At 35.4% G+C, this 19,841-nt stretch overlaps 1 protein-coding gene across 3 annotated transcripts in view; it reads left to right on the top strand.

The window, feature by feature from the left end:
• Nucleotides 1-14,958, top strand: part of FSTL5 (follistatin like 5) — a 282,795-nt gene extending 267,837 nt beyond the window's left edge. For all 3 annotated transcript variants that reach the window (XM_051619524.1, XM_051619523.1, XM_051619525.1), the window contains one exon: nucleotides 12,498-14,958. In XM_051619524.1, coding sequence (XP_051475484.1) covers nucleotides 12,498-13,200 — 703 coding nt within the window. In that variant the 3' untranslated portion in view covers nucleotides 13,201-14,958. The remainder of the gene's footprint in view (nucleotides 1-12,497) is intronic.
• Nucleotides 14,959-19,841: the final 4,883 nt, after the last annotated feature.

The following is a 19,841-nucleotide window of genomic DNA, read 5'->3' as shown; positions in this document are numbered from 1 at the left end:
TAAAGGAAGAAGATAACATACGGGAAGCCAGGTTGTTAATTTACTGCTTGTTGGCAGCTCCACACTAGCATCTTGCTTGGGTAGTCTTTGTGCATAGAAGATGGAAACTAACTTGCTCTGCGTGAAGGGTGGGGAAGAATGATTCTTTGCAAAAACAATTTTGAAGAGGCAGCCTCAGAATTCACATGACTTTGGAACTTTGTATGGATTATCTGGCACATTATTAATTCATACTTTGCTTGACTAGAACTTCCAATCAAAATAAGATAGTAGTTTGTATAGCTACAAGTTTCAGTATTATCCTTCAGTCTGAATAACTACTGGAGATACAGTATTATTATGGGAAGAACTGTTTTTTTTCAAATGCAGCAAATTAAAATAAACTTTGTTTATACAGGGCTGTTCATATGTCCTGCCTTGAGTTTCAGTTCTTTGTTATTTTTTTGATATTGTGACCTTTATTTTAATATGTTTTGCACAGTAAACTTGTTTCAATCTCAAAGTATATAAAGGCAATAATAAAGGTAAGACAAGTTGGACCTAACTGTGGTGTAGTTACCTCAAGTGGTAGTGCCACAGTACACTTGAATTTCTTACTGGGGTATCCATCCATTCCTGGAAAAATTATGGAGCATCTCATTTTGGAGGTCATCTCAAAGCACATGGAAGAGAAGAAGGTTATCAGGAGTAGTCAGCTTGGATTTACCAAGGGGAAATCATGCTTGACTAACCTGATAGCCTTCTATGATGTTGTGACTGAATGGATAGTTGAAGGGAGACAGGTGGATGTAGTCTACCTTGACCTTAGCCAGCCTTTTGACACACTCTTCCATAACATCCTCATGAGCAAGCTCAGGAAGTGTGGGATAGCAGAGCGGACAGTGAGTTGGATTAAGAACTGGCTACACAATAGAGCCCAAAGAGTGGTGATCAATGGTGAAGAGTCCAGCTGGAGACCTGTAAATAGTGGCGTCCCTCAAGGGTCAGTGCTAGGGGGATATAATTAATATCTGTAAATGCATGAGGGCTGGGTGTCAAGAAGGCAGGGACAACCTCTTTTCACTTGTGTCCTGTGATAGGAGCAATGGATTCAAACTCGAGCACAGGAAGTTCCACCTCAACATGAGGAAGAACTTTACTGTGAGGGTGACAGAGGAAGAGAAAGAGGCTCCCCAGAGAGGTTGTGGAGTTCCTTCTCTGGACTCTTCCAAAACCTGTCTGGATGCCTTTCTGAGTGATCTGCCCTAGTTTTTTTTGTCTTGCTCTGGCAGGGGGGTTGGACTCGATGATCTTCAGAGGTCCCTTCCAACCCCTGGCATTCTGTGATTCCACCCAGGACCCATGCTCTAGAATGTGAAAAATTGTCTAGCATAGCTGGTGTATCGTTCCTTTGCACAGCTTTTATGGTTCTTGTGTGCACAAACAGAAATTCTTTTAAAATTAATCTTCTAAAACCAGAACATTTTCTGAAGTTTTTTAATTGGTAAACACAGCACGATATCTACCACATTTCATTCATTATATTTATTATTTCTTGAAAAATATTTGCTGTAATTTGCTAATACAATGAATGAAAGCTATTGAAAGTCATTTGATGTGATTCCATCTTGATATTTTGCAGTAGACTACGGTGTTACTTTTAACAGGCTATGTCAAATACTTTAATAGTGACATGAAATGTAGTTCACAAAGATATAGGGACAATGTTGCTTTTGGAAAATTAATTTATAAGACTGGCCTGCAATTCTTAGAGCTTTCAAAACCCTAAGAAGATAAAAATGAAAGGCAGATTCTGTAGAGCTTTTGTTTGTCTTTTTGATGAGTCTAGCCTTGAGAAGATATTGAAGCTGATTACGATGGTTGGAAAAATACACCCTTTGTGTAAAGCCAAGTGAATTCATGGTTTTCTGTTAAAGCTTCACTCTGAGAGCTCTGAAAAACATCTTCAGAGATCCCTGAAAATTCTGAGAGGCACATACTCTCTGCTTTTAGCTCTGTTTTGCATGGAGACTTACACAACATTCTTCTCTCTATCCAGGCTCTTGGAGCAGTGCTAGCTGTTCCTCTAAGCAGTCATTTTAATTTCTGACCACAAAGGGCAACTTTAACAGCCTCTTGAGCCATGTGATACCTGAACTTGGGGAAATCAACCATTTTTTTTCAAGCATAAGTGTGAACTCGCATCCTGATACGGTGTTAGTCATTTAAATTTTGATTTTCCAAATCTCTGCATATTAAGGCTTGTTTTGTATATTATCCTTTTTTTCTGATAGGATGCTTATGGTGAGTACAAGGTTCAGATGATAGGCACCTATATTTAGGTGTGAAAATTTAATGTATCCATGGCTGTAAGCTGTCTATTTTATATTTAATGAAGATCTAGTTTCTACAGAGGTAGAGTCTAGAAGGCAATTTTGCTCAGCCCCCTGCAGAGCTTCAGCACTGGTCATCTTAAATTCTCTGGACTCTTGTCTGTGTGGACTAGATCTCTGCTGGCAAGACTAACAACTTAGATATCTAACTCATGTGCTGATATGGATAGTTATGCATAGAAACGTAGTTGTCTACAGGAAAGGAATACTACCTGTAGAGAATGAGATTTGTAGTGAGGAGAGGTGGTGAGCTACTTTAAAACCAGATCTAATCCCCTTTTACTGTAGAAAGATAGTTACTTTTATTTTTGAAAAAGGAATGTTGCTTTTATATAAAATACCTGTCAAGTTCTTTATCAAGTCTGTTTAGCCGAAGTAACTTTGACTCTTGTGTGGCACCATGGGAATATTTTGCTTTTGAGTAATGAACAAGAGCTTTTTCCTCTTAAATATTTCACAGTTCTTATATATTTGTTACAACATTTTTCTTTCTATCTCTGCCAAAAATGCTTTGGATGGGATTAACCACTTTAAAGGATAGTGACTGAATAAGTATTTTGGACAGTCAAAAGCATCTAGCTGTATGAACACTGTTGTGGTAACATACTCTGCACTTGCACACTTCTTCATAAGTTAATCTATTGTATACCATGTGAGGATTTATATTAAAATAAAATTTGTTTTACCCTTTATATCTGTCACAAACACTGGCAGGTAACAGAAATGTTGTGAAATGTAATGTGAAAATTGGATGTGATAAAAGAGAGGGAGAGTAGGACTTTTGAAAACTGGTAATGTGGATATATAAGAATAATACCCAGTAAGATTTCCAAAATACCTTTTCAAATATTAGTTTAACTTTCATACTTCATGACATAAGTCACTTCTCAATGATGGGCAAGTTCCTGTGAGCAAGTTACTACAAACCCACTTGTTGAACAATTTCCCATACTCTGAGGCATTTGATACTCTGATGAAAGAGAGGGGACTGGGTTATCAACACTTCCATTCACAAATCTAAACCAGCGCAATGTAGGCTGCAATGAAAAATAATAACTCCAACTCAGCCAAATATACTACTCATACAGGAAGTTTATAGAGTTGCTGAATAGTAGTATTTCTAGTTCTCTTAACTGTTGTTACAATGTATAGCCGAAAATATTGAAAAAATGAGATTAAAATATTCATTCATACAGAGTAAATGAAGAAAGAAACAATCTCATATTTTGCAGTTCTAGCATATACAGGAATGGGACTGATAGGCCCACAGGCTACAGATTCCCACTTGCATTAGCTGTAAAATAGATTACAGGAAATGTGAAGAGCTGGTCTTGTGTCTTGCAGGCTTGAGTTGCACGGGATCCCAATATGCACTCTAGCAAATGCTTTTATATGCTGTCTAATATTGCACATGATTTCTCTTTATAGAAGTGACATAAGGGTTGAGATTCTCATAAATATTAATCAGGGATTAATGAACAGTGGAAAGCTTCTGCATATCAATCTATATGAGAGGAAACTTTGCATTAAATATGCCACCCTCTATCTATAAATCATTTGGGAAAAGTGAAAGCACTTTCAAGAATCACTTGTTGTTTTTCAACAGCTTAATCATAAAAACCAGGCTAACAGAACGTAGGCGACAGACAATTTCATAGCGCAGTTACGAATGGCTGTATTTTTTTAATCCTTTTTTGTTTTTGAAAAGTTTTAAGATTATAGTAGTTTTGGGGGTTCTATTCACCTGTCCACAGAACAGAATGAAACACAGAGTAGTGGTGCAGACTTCTTTACTTGGACCTAATAGCTTTGCTTTACTTTAAATGAAAAAAAAATTAGGACAGTAAAAGCTCAAGCCCATGCACTTGCTGATTGCTTTAGTGAGACCTCCAACAAAACTCTCTTAGTAATATCAATTTTATGAAATGTTCCTATTACCCTGGGCCTCTATAGACACCACTGGAGGACAACATTTTCTTACAGCTCTGTTAAATCACCCTCTTTTATTAAATACGGCTTTTTTGGGTACCCTAAGCTACCTCTGTAATCCAGAGCTGCCTTTTACCATAGTGACTTGCCATACTGTTTTCTGACAAATTTGGTAAGTACTGTTCTTTTACAGTTTGTCTTTCCTCCTCGTCAGAAAGATGAAGGCCAACCTGGCGATGAAAGCAGAGTTAATAATCTGACACTGGCACGCTGAGAAGGCTCTTAGTGTTGAACAGAGGGCAAGTACAGACAGATTCACCTGGTGGTTAGAAGGCAGCAGTTTTGTTACTGAACAGTGAGCTCAAATTTATTTGCAACTGATCATTGTGATATACAAGCAGATAACTCTTCTGAAGCAGGTCTCCATGATCTATCACTGTTCCTCCAACCTATCCACCATGATCTTCTACAGCTGGATCAATAAACCTCAAAGGAATGACCATCGCAGCCTTAAGCCATCTTTCTTCCCAAGGGAAATTAAAGCAGTTACAGTTGTATAGTTTTAACATCATATAAGCACCTCACACATTTCCTGAATTTGTAGATAAATGTTGTCAAGGGGGATGTTTATTTTGAGAGTATATATGTGTATATGAAAGATCAGTCATCATAAATGTTACTAGCAGCTCAGATGTGAAATTGACAATTAAGACCAGAAACAGTGTAAGGTTAATTTTTTAAAAACAAATTATTTCTTTACAGTGGATGTAAAAGTGGCATCTAAACCTCAGGCTTGCAGAAAGACAGATTCCTCTGCATATCACTTTTCTCTCTGTGTGTATGTGAGCTAAGGTATTGTGTCAAATCACAGTTCCATGAGGTTTGAAATACTTGGTGGCTCCTTAAAATCTCAGCATCAGCTGGCTGAGTAGTGTTAAGATTAAAATCTACTGTACTTACACAATTTTGATTGTATAAACAAAGCAAAAAAGCCTAACAAACACCTTGTCTGACTTTCTGTATATACCATAGATTTTAAACTTTTCTAATAGTCATCCAGAGATTCAAGTAGTGAATCTAATATTTCTAAATCTGTATGTACTTGGGCTTGGCCAAATCTTCCAAGAAAAAGAATAGTCCTTACCTGGTGATTCCCACTGAAGAAAATTCATCATCTCTGTGGCAGTTGGTTGCAATGGTTTATCACTCCCGTTGTTAGAAAGAATTACCTGTTTCTAATATAAATTTGTCTGGTTTCATTCTGCAATAATTATTATAATTCAAGGGCTTTTGGGTCTTTCTGTGTCTTTTTTCTTTTTTTCCACTCATTAGACTCAGATCTCATATTGACATGTATGTCTGCTATGATCCTTAAATCCGTTCATAGTCACCACTTTCCAGAATATTGTTCTGTGTGTCCTACATTTCTCATTCACATATGAAGTTGCTCAGCCTTACACTTGGCTACATTTGAAGACATTTTGCTTAAGTGAGCAGCTCACTAATGTAATGACTTTCCTGTCATTACCTACGACCTTAGTGTCATGGACACATGTTTACATGCAAATTGCCTGTGAAAATTTGGTCCCAAGCAGAAGTGAAATTTCCCTGCAAAATAATGATTTTGTATTGACAACTAATTTTTGTTGCAGAGAAATTGTTCTTCCTTCAGGTATCTGTTTTATTCTAAGAAAGCTATGCCCTCCTGATATTCAGTTACCTTCAGCAAGGTTTTTTAATAAAGAAATTACATTAGACTTGTCTGAAAAAGTTCATTTTTCTGTAAACCCATTCTGACTGCATTATTTTCACGTTTTTCTATAGTTGGTTCTCTTATAATCTATTTTATTATTTCCATGGCATATGCATCAAGTTGGACAGTTTAGCTGGGGTATCTGGCTTTATTTTAGAAATATATCAACAACCTTGTCTGGACTTTCTAAATTTTCCTGTTATTCTGAGATTTATTAAAATGTTAAGAGCTAGTCAACTCTTTCAAAATTATCAGGAAGAAATCATCTCACCTGACAGATACATGTTCCTAAAAAAGCTCTGTTTATCATCGTTCTCAATTGCTAGTGGCTTGGAAAATACTTCCTTATCTTTAGATAACAAAAGTGTAATTTCTCGTTCTTTGGGCACCTTAGCTCTCCTTATCAATTTTCTCCTTTTTCCTTCTGTATCTTCCCTCCAGAAGTTCTATTACTTTTTCTCTCCTTATGCCTTTGCCAGCAATTCTCTTAGACTAAGAAGCAGTCACACAAACCCCACAGGCACATGAACAGACCTCTCTCAATTTGTTCAGCTTCTCAAAACCCCAGCCACACAGCTCTCACCAAGACAGGCAGACAAACAAATATATCAGGCACACAGCTTGCCAAATCCTTTTACCTCCAAGAAGATTGACAGCTTTGAAACTATATTTTTTCCACCACTTCTTTTTCATCTGTATTATTGAACTGTTTGGGTATTTACATCTCCATCCAGCTTTACTGAATTTTAATTGGGGCACTGAAAATTACAGGCAATATGACAGGCTGAGAAAGAATTGTTTGAAAAATGGTATTGATCAAATTCTATTAAACATAAATTACTTTGGCAGCCATACTTCTGTTTCTGGGGAAAGGCAGTTCCTTTGTAAAGGTTTGCCAGCTTCCCACTTTGGATCCGCTCTCCTACCCATGTCCAAAGTTCTGTCTAATTTTAATGTCCACAAATACTATTTTGATGAAGTGATTTCATATTCAAAATGGTGTATTTTAGTTGTATGTACTGGGTTCCATGTGTCTTTTTAGGACCTCAGAAGCAATGGTAGCCAGTAGCATGATCAGTTAGGAACCACATTGGGCCTTAGATAATCTGTATTTTCACCCAGACTTAGCCAGCAGATCACTCTATAGCCTTAGCAACCCATTCTGCTTCTTTCTTAACTTTCTGTAATATTTGTAAAGTGCTTTGAAGTCAGTAAGTAAAAACTGCTACTAAGTTCAATATATTATTCTGCTCACATGGATGATCTTTTAGTGTACTCACCTCCAAAAACATTACCTTCTAGGCTAACATTACATCAAAGTAGTGGGTTTTTCAAGTTTAAACTAGAAAACATTATAAAGCAAAAAGTCTTCAGCATGTTAACACTACAAGAAGGTAGAATTACATTTTTCCAGGGCTAAAGAAATCACTGTTTAAAGGAAGTGAGGGCATATCTCACAAAGCTGTGTTTTGAAATTCAGAAATAAGCAGAACACAATGAATAGCATTGATAGTTGTAAGTAATCTTAGATCTACAAAGCTAAGAAGATTTAAGAACCTGAAAATGAACAATCACAGAAAAATTTTACTAAACTGTCCCTTTCACATTTTAAAAGTAAGATACATTTTCAATGGTTATCCAGGTGTAGCTGATTATCAGAAAATAGACTATTAGCTGCTGCAGTACCAGACTATAAAATCTAATATTTTAATAGCTTCAGAGCAAGAGACAGCCACTACTACAAAGAAACAGTTGAAGCTGCGCGAGCAACTAGAGTGCTTTGGAATATTGTGGTTGAAATACTTGAGGCATGTTATGTTATCAGCTAGTTTATCTTTTGAAATGTGTTTGCTGATTCACTCTAGAATAAGGATGTGATTAACTCTGGAGATCTGGTAGATCTGGAGATTTGCTGTAGACAAACTTTTTTTTTTTTTTTTTTTTTAAATCTGCCTGCACTAGTAGGAAGGCATATACCCACATCCTGGTCTGGCACCTAAACTATTTATTAATACCAACAAGGTTAAGCAACAGATGCTGTTCAAAGCACTTCATCACAGTAGTGTGCATGGGGGAATGCTTAAGCAAACCTCTTAGCTGGCAGAATTTAGGGGATTATTCTGGCAGAAGGTACCACCAGGAAATGAGAAGCTGGAGGACAAAACATCCTCCTCCAAGGGAAAGGCTAGTTGTTGAATATGGGTCTTTCCTCACCTTCAGCTGATGTAATGTTTAGGGAAGGTATGTAAGACCTTGTCTTTAACTTTAGAGAATATATTCACTGTTTTGGTAATCAAGGGTATTATGCAACCAAAGTTAACATAAGGTGAGTCTACCTGTGGTTCAAAATCATATTAATCTTGGAATAATATTTGAGAAGCAAAGATTAATTACATATATATTCTTCTTGAAATCAATTACATTTGAATGCAAAATAATCACATAAATTAATCATTACCATTGCTTAATCAAGTCTTATAAGTAAGGCAGATTTGTTTGAATCAAACTGATTTAAATCCTTCATTTTATTCATTATTTAAATCAGCAAATAAGAATTGCTGATTTAGATAATTGATGCTAATCTTGTTTTACATTTTTATTTTACTTCAGAAGGAAAGGGTCATTTTAATCAGCTGGAAGTCTTTACCATAAATAGATTTGCAAGCAGAACAGAGATTTTTTTCTTTTTTCTTGTCAGGTTGACGTGATATAGGAAAACAATTGTACAATGGTTTGTCCAGTTTAAAGTATATTTTTTTTAGATTCTTAAATGCAGTTTGTAGTAGAAAATGTTTTATAATGCATTATTGTTTTGTTGGTTTTTTTTCTGAAGTGGAATAGAAACTAGAATGCAGCTCAAAACATACAGCAAAAAGTTATGTTTTTTTCCGGAGTTAAATGAAAGTATCTTGAAATCTGATCAACACACATATACAATAAAATGTGTCAAATATGTTTGAATGTTTTATAACAGATCTATTGCAGAAGACAATTTTAGCTATGTTTGATGTGCTATGTTAGCTATGTTCGGTTTTTGAAAGCAATTGGCTAAACTTTCTAAAGTATTCCTATATTTAAGCATATATATGGTGTTTGATGGGATTTTCAAAGTCACGCAAGTGCTTTTTTGTATGTTAATGTATTTCTGAAAATGTCATTTTATATAAGTCTGTGTTTTAAGTACTAAAAATAGCTTTGTGAGAGCCTATTGTTTCTCTTTTAAACAAGATTTCCTGTTTTTCCCCCATTGGCTTGTACTGGCATACTGGAAAAGAAAGATAACATTTTCAAACCCAAAGGCAGCTTACCAAATTCAAACAAAAAAAAAATTCTCTTTGTGTTCACTATTGAAATTGAGGTCAAAAGTAATGAAAGCAAAAAATGTCTTTACTGTGTACTTACCTTAAAATAGATGAAATAATAATTTAATAGCTGCAAATACAGTGTTTAATGTATTCAGTACTTGCCCATCACATTGACCTAAAATTAAATATTTCCCTTGACTTCACATAACCATTAACTCATTAAAATAATGAAAATTGAGAAAGGTTCATGAACATTATATTTATTTTCTAATTTATGCAAATGACACCACCAATTGATAGAAGGTTTATATTTTAACACAGATACTCATAAACATATGTAACTTAAGTGCATTTCTTCTAAGAACAGAAATCTGAAAAATCATATTGAATAAGAGAAACTTAAGTGAAAAAATCAATTTTTCTTTGAAAATAGTAATTTTTACCTATTTATCTCAGAAATAAGTAATTTTACTATATTCCAAATATTCACCTGTTTGTGTTATTAATTCAGCTTCCCAGAATTACATGGTGTAGCTCGCTTGTAAACAAGTTTCTCTGTGCTTGGATTAACCAGTGTAATTTTTGTCCCATATTACGCCATTCCACAATAATCACTGATTCTCCCAGGTGTCCAGTTTCTTTAATACCCTAACCTCTCTTGCATGTTCCATCTTCTTGCACAGCAGTATGTCCACTTTCCTCCATTTTCCCTCTCTGTGTTGTCTAACCTGTCCCCTGTACGTGCTAAATCTTAAGTCGTAGGATGAATTCTCAGTGAGTTCATGCCTTACTTCCCTCTGCAGGAGCATGGTTATCCTCCACTCAGCCAACCATCTCCATCACATTAATCCCCCCATATACACACACGTTAAAACCTCTGCTCCTCAGATGTGGATTCCAATGCAGTAACATGTAGGGAGGCAGGGATGAAGAGAGAGTGGTCTGCATGTAATTACTTTAACCTTATTGTGTTAGAAATAGAGCTGAAGATTGATTATACACAATAAACTTGACAGCTCAAGAAGCTTGGCTGAGTTTCTGTTGTGTGTTATACTGACTAAGTTAACTTTCTGTATATGCTTTTTGTTGTTTTTAAGGTTTCTGATTTTTAGTGCTTGATTTAGCAATTTAGATTATGTAGTTTTGTTTTGCATTTGATGTTGAAACCAACAGTGATGACAATGTCTAGCCCTTAATCAAAATTCTTTTTAAGATGCATTAGGTTTTTTGGTTATTGTTTTGCAGGAGTAAATAACAAATAGCAGGTATGTGTAAGTCGTCCCGAATGTTGTGAACAATCTTGGACAGTTCACTGATTGTTGCTTTACGTGGGAGACTGTTATATAAAAGACAATCAATAAGCTAATTCTGTTGTCCTTTTCTAACCACTGTTCATGTGTATAATGTTGGTTATTTAACACTGCGGTAGACCATAAACTGAAATGTCAGAATGTTGCTTGCTAGTTGACCTCTTCTATTACAGGATGATTCTGTCCATAATAGAGAACAAGTTTGTTTCTCATGAACAATGCTTACTGCATAATAACAGAATCAGGGATCAATGACTTTATGGTTGCTCAGAAAGATCAAGGAAAGGGTAATACTAGATGGTGAAAACAACTAAAATAAAATTCTGCCTGATGTTCCCTTTCTTCCTCTATAACAGAACAACAGACCTTGTGTATAGAAAAGTAGCAGTAGTTGTCAGGTTATATTGATATAACTTTTGTAAAAGCTCACTTACCCTTTTTTTCTAATCAAGACAATTTCAGATTATATATTTTTGTAAGTGTCTGAATAATCAGAGAAAAAAAATATAATCAGCTCAACTTACAATCACAGGCAATCTGGTTCACACTGGCCCTTCTTTGGGTGGGACTTGGACCCAATGAAATACAGAGGTCCCTTCCAATTAAAATAATTATGTAGTTCTGTAATCTTAGATACTGAAGCAGTATGCAAGGATTTTGGAAGTTGTGACTATAATTAAGAATGTTCATATATAAATTAAATATATTCTTATATCAATTCAGTAGGAAGTACAAATGTCATATACTCTGTCTTATGTTGGGGGAACTGGCTGAACAATGTCCTGAAACCTTTTGCCTGTTGCTTTGGTGGTTCTCAGATTAGTAAATATGTTGGTGTTGCAAAGTATAGTGTGAAAAGGTTGTTCTATTGTCAACTCAATTATTGGAACATTCTGGCTTTCATAGTGCCTTATATCAACAGGATGTGAAAGGTATTTTTAGATTTTGTATCAGCATGCAACTTCATTCTTAGGATCAAAGATTCAGATGAAGATGTTAAGAAATGTGACAAAGGAAAACAGCTGTTTGTGAAAAGTGCCGTGAAAGCTACTTAAATTATAAGTAAAACTAATGAACTTTCATGTGACTCCATAATATTTAGAGCAGTGAGTTTTGTGTATATACAGTCAAATGACTGTGCAGTCAGAACTTACCCATTAACACTAGAGACGTTAGTCATACAGTTTTAGTTTTAAATGTTATAATTATTTAACCATATTGTTCATGTTCAGTGAAAATTCACTGGTGTGTGGAAAAGCAAAAAGAGTAATTTAAATTGTAAGACTATGGGGCTTAGATAGTTGGGAGGTATAAACCTAAACCCTTTTATATATTTTATAAACTTATTTGTACTAAATTAAAATGAGGAAGATTCAGATAATTATCTGAATAACAACAAGCCCTGGTTTAGGTTGATGTTCCCAAGAGAGCTGAAGAATTATATTAAGTGAATTAAAATATGTGGGATGTACTATCTATACATATTTTATCTTTTTCTCCTTCCTGGCTTTTGTAAAAGTTTTAGCTGAATAGATATGCTCAGAGCAATGTTTACCTTTTCTCCTATGTCAGTAGGAAGAAAAAACTCTTCTTATTAATCAGATAAATGGGATTTAGACATTTTATTTGGTGCACTTCACATTACAATTGCAAGAACACTAAAAATAAAGTATTATAAACTGCTTAATAACTGAAGTATTTGAAGCTGAGGTATATAGCAATACATGGCTGCACATACTAGTTCACTTTGCTTATAATGGCTTTCCCCATTTGTACATAATGTATACAGTAGCTCTGACTTTCTTTGATTTTGTGCTTTTTCTTCCAGATTTGGATTTGTCCTTCATAAGGATGAGCCTGTGCTCCAGAAAATTGATCTAGAAACTATGTCATACATCAAGACAATTAGTTTAAAGGATTATGACTGCATTCCTGAGTCACTGGCTTATACACATCTTGGTGGATATTTTTTTATCTGCTGTAAGCCTGATACCACTGGGGCTGTCCTACCACAGCTTATAGTGGACAGCGTTACTGATTCTGTGATTGGATACAATGGCGACGTAACAGGCACACCACACGTCTCTCCAGATGGACACTACCTTGTCAGCATTGATGATTCAAAAGGTCTCATGAGGATCCAGTCCATAACAATGAGAGGAGAAATACAGGATGCATTTGACGTTCACACTAATTTGCACATATCTGATGTAGCTTTTCAGCCATCATTCACTGAAGCTCATCAATACAATGTCTACTGCAGCTCCAGCACACAGACTGATGTTCTCTTTGTGGAGCTTTCCTCTGGCAAGGTTAAGATGGTGAAGAGTCTGAAAGAGCCTGTCAAGGCAGGCGAATGGCCTTGGAACAGTAAGAATCGTCTTATAAAGGACAGTGGCCTTTTTGGTCAGTATATCATGACCCCTTCCAAGGAATCTCTGTTTATCCTGGATGGACGGCTCAATAAGTTAAATTGTGAAATCACTGAAGTTGTGAGAGGCAACACAGTAATTTGGGTTGGAGAAGCATAAAGATCTTTGTTAGATATTTACAGAATTAATAATTTTACAGTACATTGCACTTAAATTACACTATTCTTCAAATTCACACAATTTTCATTTTAAAATGTTAGACCTTTGAATTGTTAGACGTTGTTACCTTTTTTTACTTGAACACAATTTGAATCAACTTCCACATAAAAATTACTAAAACTAATTTGATTATGGTACTCCTTATTAATTACCAGCTGAGGTTGTGTTGGTTGACAGAAATGACTAAATACTAAAATTGATGATAAATAACATACATTATTTTTTAAGAAGTAGGGAAACAAACAAACAAAGAAAAACCCAAAATGCAACAAAAATTTTCAGGGAATTTAATATAATACTTTGCATTTGTAAATGGAATTATTAAATATAATTCAAATTTTTGTTTGGTTTCCTTCAGACACACTCAAAAAAAAAGTGCTGTTGTCCAACCTTTGACTCCTTAAACTGAAATGTTATGTCCTGTTCTATCCAGTCCACTATTTAATCTTTTTGTGCCTTGAAGTGAAAGTCTCACATGAAAGGTAAAGGATAGAAATTGTGTAGTTTATTCCCACTGTGGCTACAAGATTGCTTGTCATTTGAAAGAAATTTTTAGTATCAAATTTCTAGTTGTGGAACTTAAATGAAAAGAAGAACAGGAGAAATTCTATTTGCGGTGTTTTCTGATCACTGCATTTTGAGGAGTTTATTTTTATGGTGAGTCTTAGTTGAAAGAGCTGCTTGCAGAAGCTTCACCTTTTTTTAGAAAAAAAAAAAACACGTTAGGTTTTTCAGCTCCCACAGGGTTTCATCATCAAGGAGTTTTAGTTCTACTAAAGAGAAATACTGCAGTTATCCTTTCAGAGTAAACCACGTTCTAAAAACCTGGCATCACAGAGCTTCACTTATATCGTCAAGGAAACTCTTATTAAAAACAAACAAAATGCATTTTAAGAAACTGAAAATACAAAGAACTGAAGTCTACAACTAGTAGGTGACATTTTTGCTTATGTGCTTATGCGTTGTACCATTGATCCATATTTTTTAAACTATTCAGTTAGCTCAACAAATTTTCTATTCCATGCATCCATTTAGATTAGTGCAAAAAACGAACAAACAAAAAAACTTTGTATTTTTTTATAGTTTGTTTACTTAGAATTCTAATAATAACAATGGTTAAATATACAAATGGGAAAAATAAGATTCCCAGAAGTAGAATAACAAGTCAGTAGCATCAGAAAGCCAGCAGTAAACAACTATCCAGACTTAGAGCAATGACTTAAAAGTTTGGGGGTATTTTTATTTTTATGTTTTTGCTAAAAGCTTATAAGCTCTTAAATTGACCTCCATTTACTGAGGGCAATCCAAAAAATAATATCTTTTTTTAAGCAAAATTTTACTGCAATTTAGATTGTGCAAAATTGCTTAGAAATCTGGAATTTTCTAGCGTTGTAATCTTGTGTGCATTTAGCATCCTGCCCTGTGTGATACAGTAGATCTCTCTTTAGCTTGAGCAAACCTCCTGGTAGGTAGATTTAACTAAGATAATGGTCTACTTACATTCCTAGCTACTGAATCTGTTTTCCTTTTTAACAACTTTTCTCCATTGTGAACGAACAAGAATCATGTAAACTGTCTGTTAGTTACTTATTTGCAGTAGTCTGTCTCATGCATTTTTCCTCTGTAACTCACACCATGTGAATGTTCTGTATGTAGAAAATGCTTGACAAAAGGAGAATAAAGCCCATACATTTTAAATAGTTCTGACTTTGGTGAATGCTCCAACATAGCCACACTGAAGGGGCGTGTAGCACAGACTTTAGCTGATAGCAAGATACAGGGAAGTTCATCTCCCCACTATTTTTACATATATATATATATATAAAATAATACACATTGAGGAAAGGAAACTTTTTAGAAGAGCTTACCAGGCTGGAAATGTTTCCTTTGGCTGCTAGAAAGCCTATTTATGAATCAATTAGGCACAGAGTAATTGGAGTATAGACAGATGTCTGTTCCCATGCCTAGCCTCTAAGGGAGCTAGGGTTGTTTAGCCTGGAAAAGAGGAGACTGAGGGGGGACCTTATCACTCTCTTCAACTATCTGAAGGGAGATTGTATTCAGGTGGGGACTGGGCTCTTTTTCTGGGCAGCTAGCAACAAGTCAAGAGGGCATGGCCTCAAGCTGCTCCAGGGGAGGTTTAGGTTGGATATTAGAAAGTACTTCCTCAAGGAGAGGGTGATTAGACATTGGAATGGACTTCCCAGGGAAGTGGTGGAGGCACCATCCCTGAATGTGTTCAGGGAAAGACTGGATGTGGCACTTAATGCCATGGTCTAGCAGATGTGGTGGTGTTGGCCATAGGCTGGACTTAATGATCATAAAGGTCTTTTCCAGCCTTGGTAATTCTATGATTCTGTGATTCTGTATCTAAAATCTTCTAGTCTAGACGCTGTACAAACATAAAGGCCAACCGAAGCATAGACTTCAGTAGCACAGCTGAACAACTCCCTGTCTGGTGTGCTCAGTGTAGGTGGATTTTACAATTATTTTGCCCTCTCCAAGGCAGTTGTCAGTTTTGGCAGCATCTTCTTCTTCTGTATTAACAATATTTCGGAACTAGAGAAGCTTTAAAAATTGAATAAACTACATTGCTCTTTATATGAAACAGGAGACCGAAATATCTACTAAAAAATTTAACAGATTTTAACATGTCAATAATATCACAGTAATTTGTATAGTATAGAAACTTTTCCAATCAGTTTAGAAGTATTGTTTGAAGCCAGTTTCATTGTTCCCACTCTTACGAATATCTCTGACTCTAGCTATAGCAGTTTCCTAAGGTTAATTGCCAAATCCCACTATTTTGTTTAGATAGTCCAGTATAATAGCTCAAAGACCATGACTTGTTTGTTTCCTATGTTTATGGAACTGAAACAAGTTTCTAGTGCCCATGAATTGATTAATTCTATTGAATAAATGAAAAATCAAACACGGTCTTCAGTGTTTCAGGTTTCCTTTCATAGAAACCTAGATGTAACGACAGCTGTTTTTGAATCCTGTCTGCTGTTGGAAGCAGAGGCAATGGGTGCCTTCTCGTAATTTGTGGTAAACACTCGTATTTTATTTCACAAACTGTTGCAAACTCAATATTCAGAATTTTCTTACAGAGATACATTAGAGAAAAGTAGTGGAAGATAATGGAAATGTAATGGAAGGAGCCAAATGTACATGATGACAAAATCCTGTCGCAGCTGCCACTGTGTTCCTGTACGGTAACAAATTTTAGAAGCACAGATGAGGGTACAAGACTGAGTGCACTTCACCGGGAATTGTCGTGGTAAAGCTGCTTTTCGTAAGATATTTTTAAAATGTATTATTCATAAGACATGGAGAAAAGGTTATTTTGGCTATTTTAAGGGTCAGCAAAAGAAAGAAAAAATGGTGCCAAAGTAAAAAAAGTTCAGTTTGGCAATAGACCTTTTTAGTAATCCATGCCCAAAGGTATATTTTAAACTACTATTGCATGCTGATAAAAAGCTAGTTATTTGCTGCAGTACTATATGTACATAATTCAGTTCATATGAAAGACTGAAAACAGATTTCTTTCTTTAAAATGTCTCTCCTATAAAATAGTAGAGATTTTTATTAAAATACCACCTTGACATTTTTAACCTTTTTAATATAGTCTAGAGGATCATCATTTGTCTTCATTTACACACCTTCTGACCGCTTGGTTTATTGGGAGAGATTGCTAGTTAAGCAACTGCATAAATATATAAAATAATCTCAGAGAACCCCTTCAGTGCATTTAATTATATTTCCCATAAGAAAAAAAATATTTCAAACATCTAGACGTATGATGTCAGAGCATTCGTAAGTCCAAAAATAAGATGTCTTGGCAGAAATGTAAGAAATATATGTTCTATAAACGTCTTTAGAAGCTTCAATGGAAAAAATGATGAAACAAGTTTCAAAGAACTCAACATATTTTTGTAAGTGATATCAGTGACGTTAAAAGTGTCATTTTGAATTTTTCTTGAGCCTCCTGCTCACACCCTATCAGTAAGTAAGGCTGTCTGTTAATTACAAGTTTAGTGACATCTGAACATTTAAGACAATCATAGCACTATTTGCATTTTAAATAGTCACTCTTCAGCACCAGTTTCAACTTCTTTTAATTGACATTATCTTCTGAGCTTGAATATAATTTCTTTGTATTATTGAACAGCTGTTTTGTTACACCATTGTGGTGTCTGCATTTCAGTTAGAAATTAAATATTCCCAAATTCATATTACAGAATACCAGACTTGCAAATTGTTAATACTGTATTAAGAATATTATTACATTATTTTTACCTACTTAACACAAAATACTCAGTTTGGTTTCAACTGAAAGAGCATCATCAGATAATTGGGACATTGGTTTTCACCTAGGGGAGGATCAGTAACAGGACACATCGAAGGTTGTTTTGTAAATAAATTGTTAGGTCTCAATTCTAAAAATAACCCCACAATAACCACTTATCTGTACTAATTTTTTCCTCTTTTCATGGTATTTTGAAGTGAACACCTGTTCTGCATTTCAAGAGCTTCTAGAGTAATGAATCAATTAATTGCTACAGGAACATTCCTAGTAAATCTTATAGAAATTCAAAATTGCATTAAGTAACATTTTCACTTGCTCTCCAATCATTATCTTAAACAACCTTAGGGAAAACTGATACAGGTGAGTAAGATTTGTAAATATTTTATAGATCAACAGATTACAATTTGTCTGATTTAACTTCATTGTGTAAATGTGTGGATTTGAACTAGGCTATGTGGAATCCTGGACAAGTGCTGTCAGCACTGAATAGGATGCAAAAAGGAGGAAGCCTTTGTCCATTCTTCCCACATCTACATTTTAAGAGAAAAGAAAGGCCACATATTCAAAGGCTGTAGATCGGTCATGTCAGCTTTCTGAATTCAAATCCAAAATGGCAGGAGACACCTTCCAGGTGTTCTCAGTAGCAAACTGAAGTCATAGTGGGGTCCTACATCTCTGTCAGTTCCATTACCTACCTTTAGACCACATTTTCATCCTCTGCCTCTCCAAGATTGATTTCTGAGGTACTCAACAGTTCCCCTTCAAATAGAGGACACGTTATAATAAGCTCAAGAAAGCCACTTAGCAGCAATACCTAACCCTAAGTCATTTCTGACGCTAGCTCTAAGCACTCAAGCAGCATGTATCACACAGTAGCGACATAACCCTACAGTACCCTTTTTGTGCCAGGTTGTGGCCAATTTCAGAGCTTCACTTAAGGTAATAAACCCATTATAAAGATTGTTATTGTTGAAGAGAAAATGAAACAAAAAACACCACCAAATCCTTCCTTGCTTGGCCAAGTAACCAGAAAAATGCTTAAAACGGGAATCAATATGCAAAGTATAATTTTTGTTTCCTTAAAAATATATTTGCAAAATACCAGACTTATTGACTGTTGTCACAAACTTATTTTCCACATTTACTTATAAAATCCTCTAAAATTTTACAAGTGAAGGTTTCCAGCATAATTTTTTTCATGACTATGCCATTTGTTGTGATAGAATTATTGGCCTTCAGTAATTCTACTTCTTCTTTGATAATATTTTCCAGACTGTGTGTAAACAATTGTCACAACTCTCATAATTTTTTTCAGTGAAGTTAGACAAATGATTGTTTTGGTTGTTTTCCTTCTTCAAGTTCAGCTTTCTTAAATACAAGCAGCCTCACTGAAACCATTCATCTGAATGAGGGAAAGATTTGGAACCCCAATTTCCATTTTTTGCTGTCAGCCCTGTTGGGAGACCTAAGGTAAAGGGGCTTGTTCATCCTGGAAAGGAGACATCTTCAGGGAGGCCTGATAGCAGCCTGCTAGTACCTATGAGAGACACTATATAAAAAATATGGAGCTAGATTTTCACAGCCCTGCATAGCAGGACAAGACACAACAGCATAAATTCAATCAACAGTTTCAGCCTGGTCAAAAGGAAAAGCTGTGAGGATAGCCAAGGATGGGAGCAGATTGTCCAGAGAGGTTGTGCAGTCTCCATCTTTGGAGTTTTTCAAACTCCGGCTGGATTAAGCCCATCTGACCTTTAGCTGAAGTGGAACTTGCTGAGGTTCTGTCAAACCTGAACTATCTTGTGATTTTATGATTATGACTTGGGTATTGAAACAATAGAATTCTTAATTTATTTCAGTTGTTTAAGTATCTGACTGACCTTGCACAGCAGGTGTTTAAATACATGTTTGCTAATGAAAATCCCAAGTGTTAAGGCTGGGCTGAAATATGGCCTAAGCAAAATTCAAGAAGTAATATGTTTTGTCACTTGAAATATTTAGCTCTGAGCATCTCATCTTAAACCAAGGATATTGTCATTTTGGTATCTGGAATACATTTCACAGTTTCCAGGAAATCCCAAGCTGATAATAGCACTTGCACAGGATGCAGTGTGCAGAGGTAAGTTCTCCTTTCTAAATATCTGAAAAATAGCTATAGCAGATGGAAAGGGTACTTGAGAGCACCATTGTTGATAAGGTCTCCTAATGCTCTGAGACTGCATATACCCAAATGTGAACATAGCCAGTTAACTGTATCCTTGGTCACAACTCT

The sequence above is a fragment of the Apus apus genome, chromosome 4 (genome assembly GCF_020740795.1).
Source record: "Apus apus isolate bApuApu2 chromosome 4, bApuApu2.pri.cur, whole genome shotgun sequence".
Classification (NCBI taxonomy): Eukaryota; Metazoa; Chordata; class Aves; order Apodiformes; family Apodidae; genus Apus; species Apus apus.
Note: the sequence above shows the minus strand (reverse complement) of the source record. Positions and strands in the feature narration are given on the sequence as shown.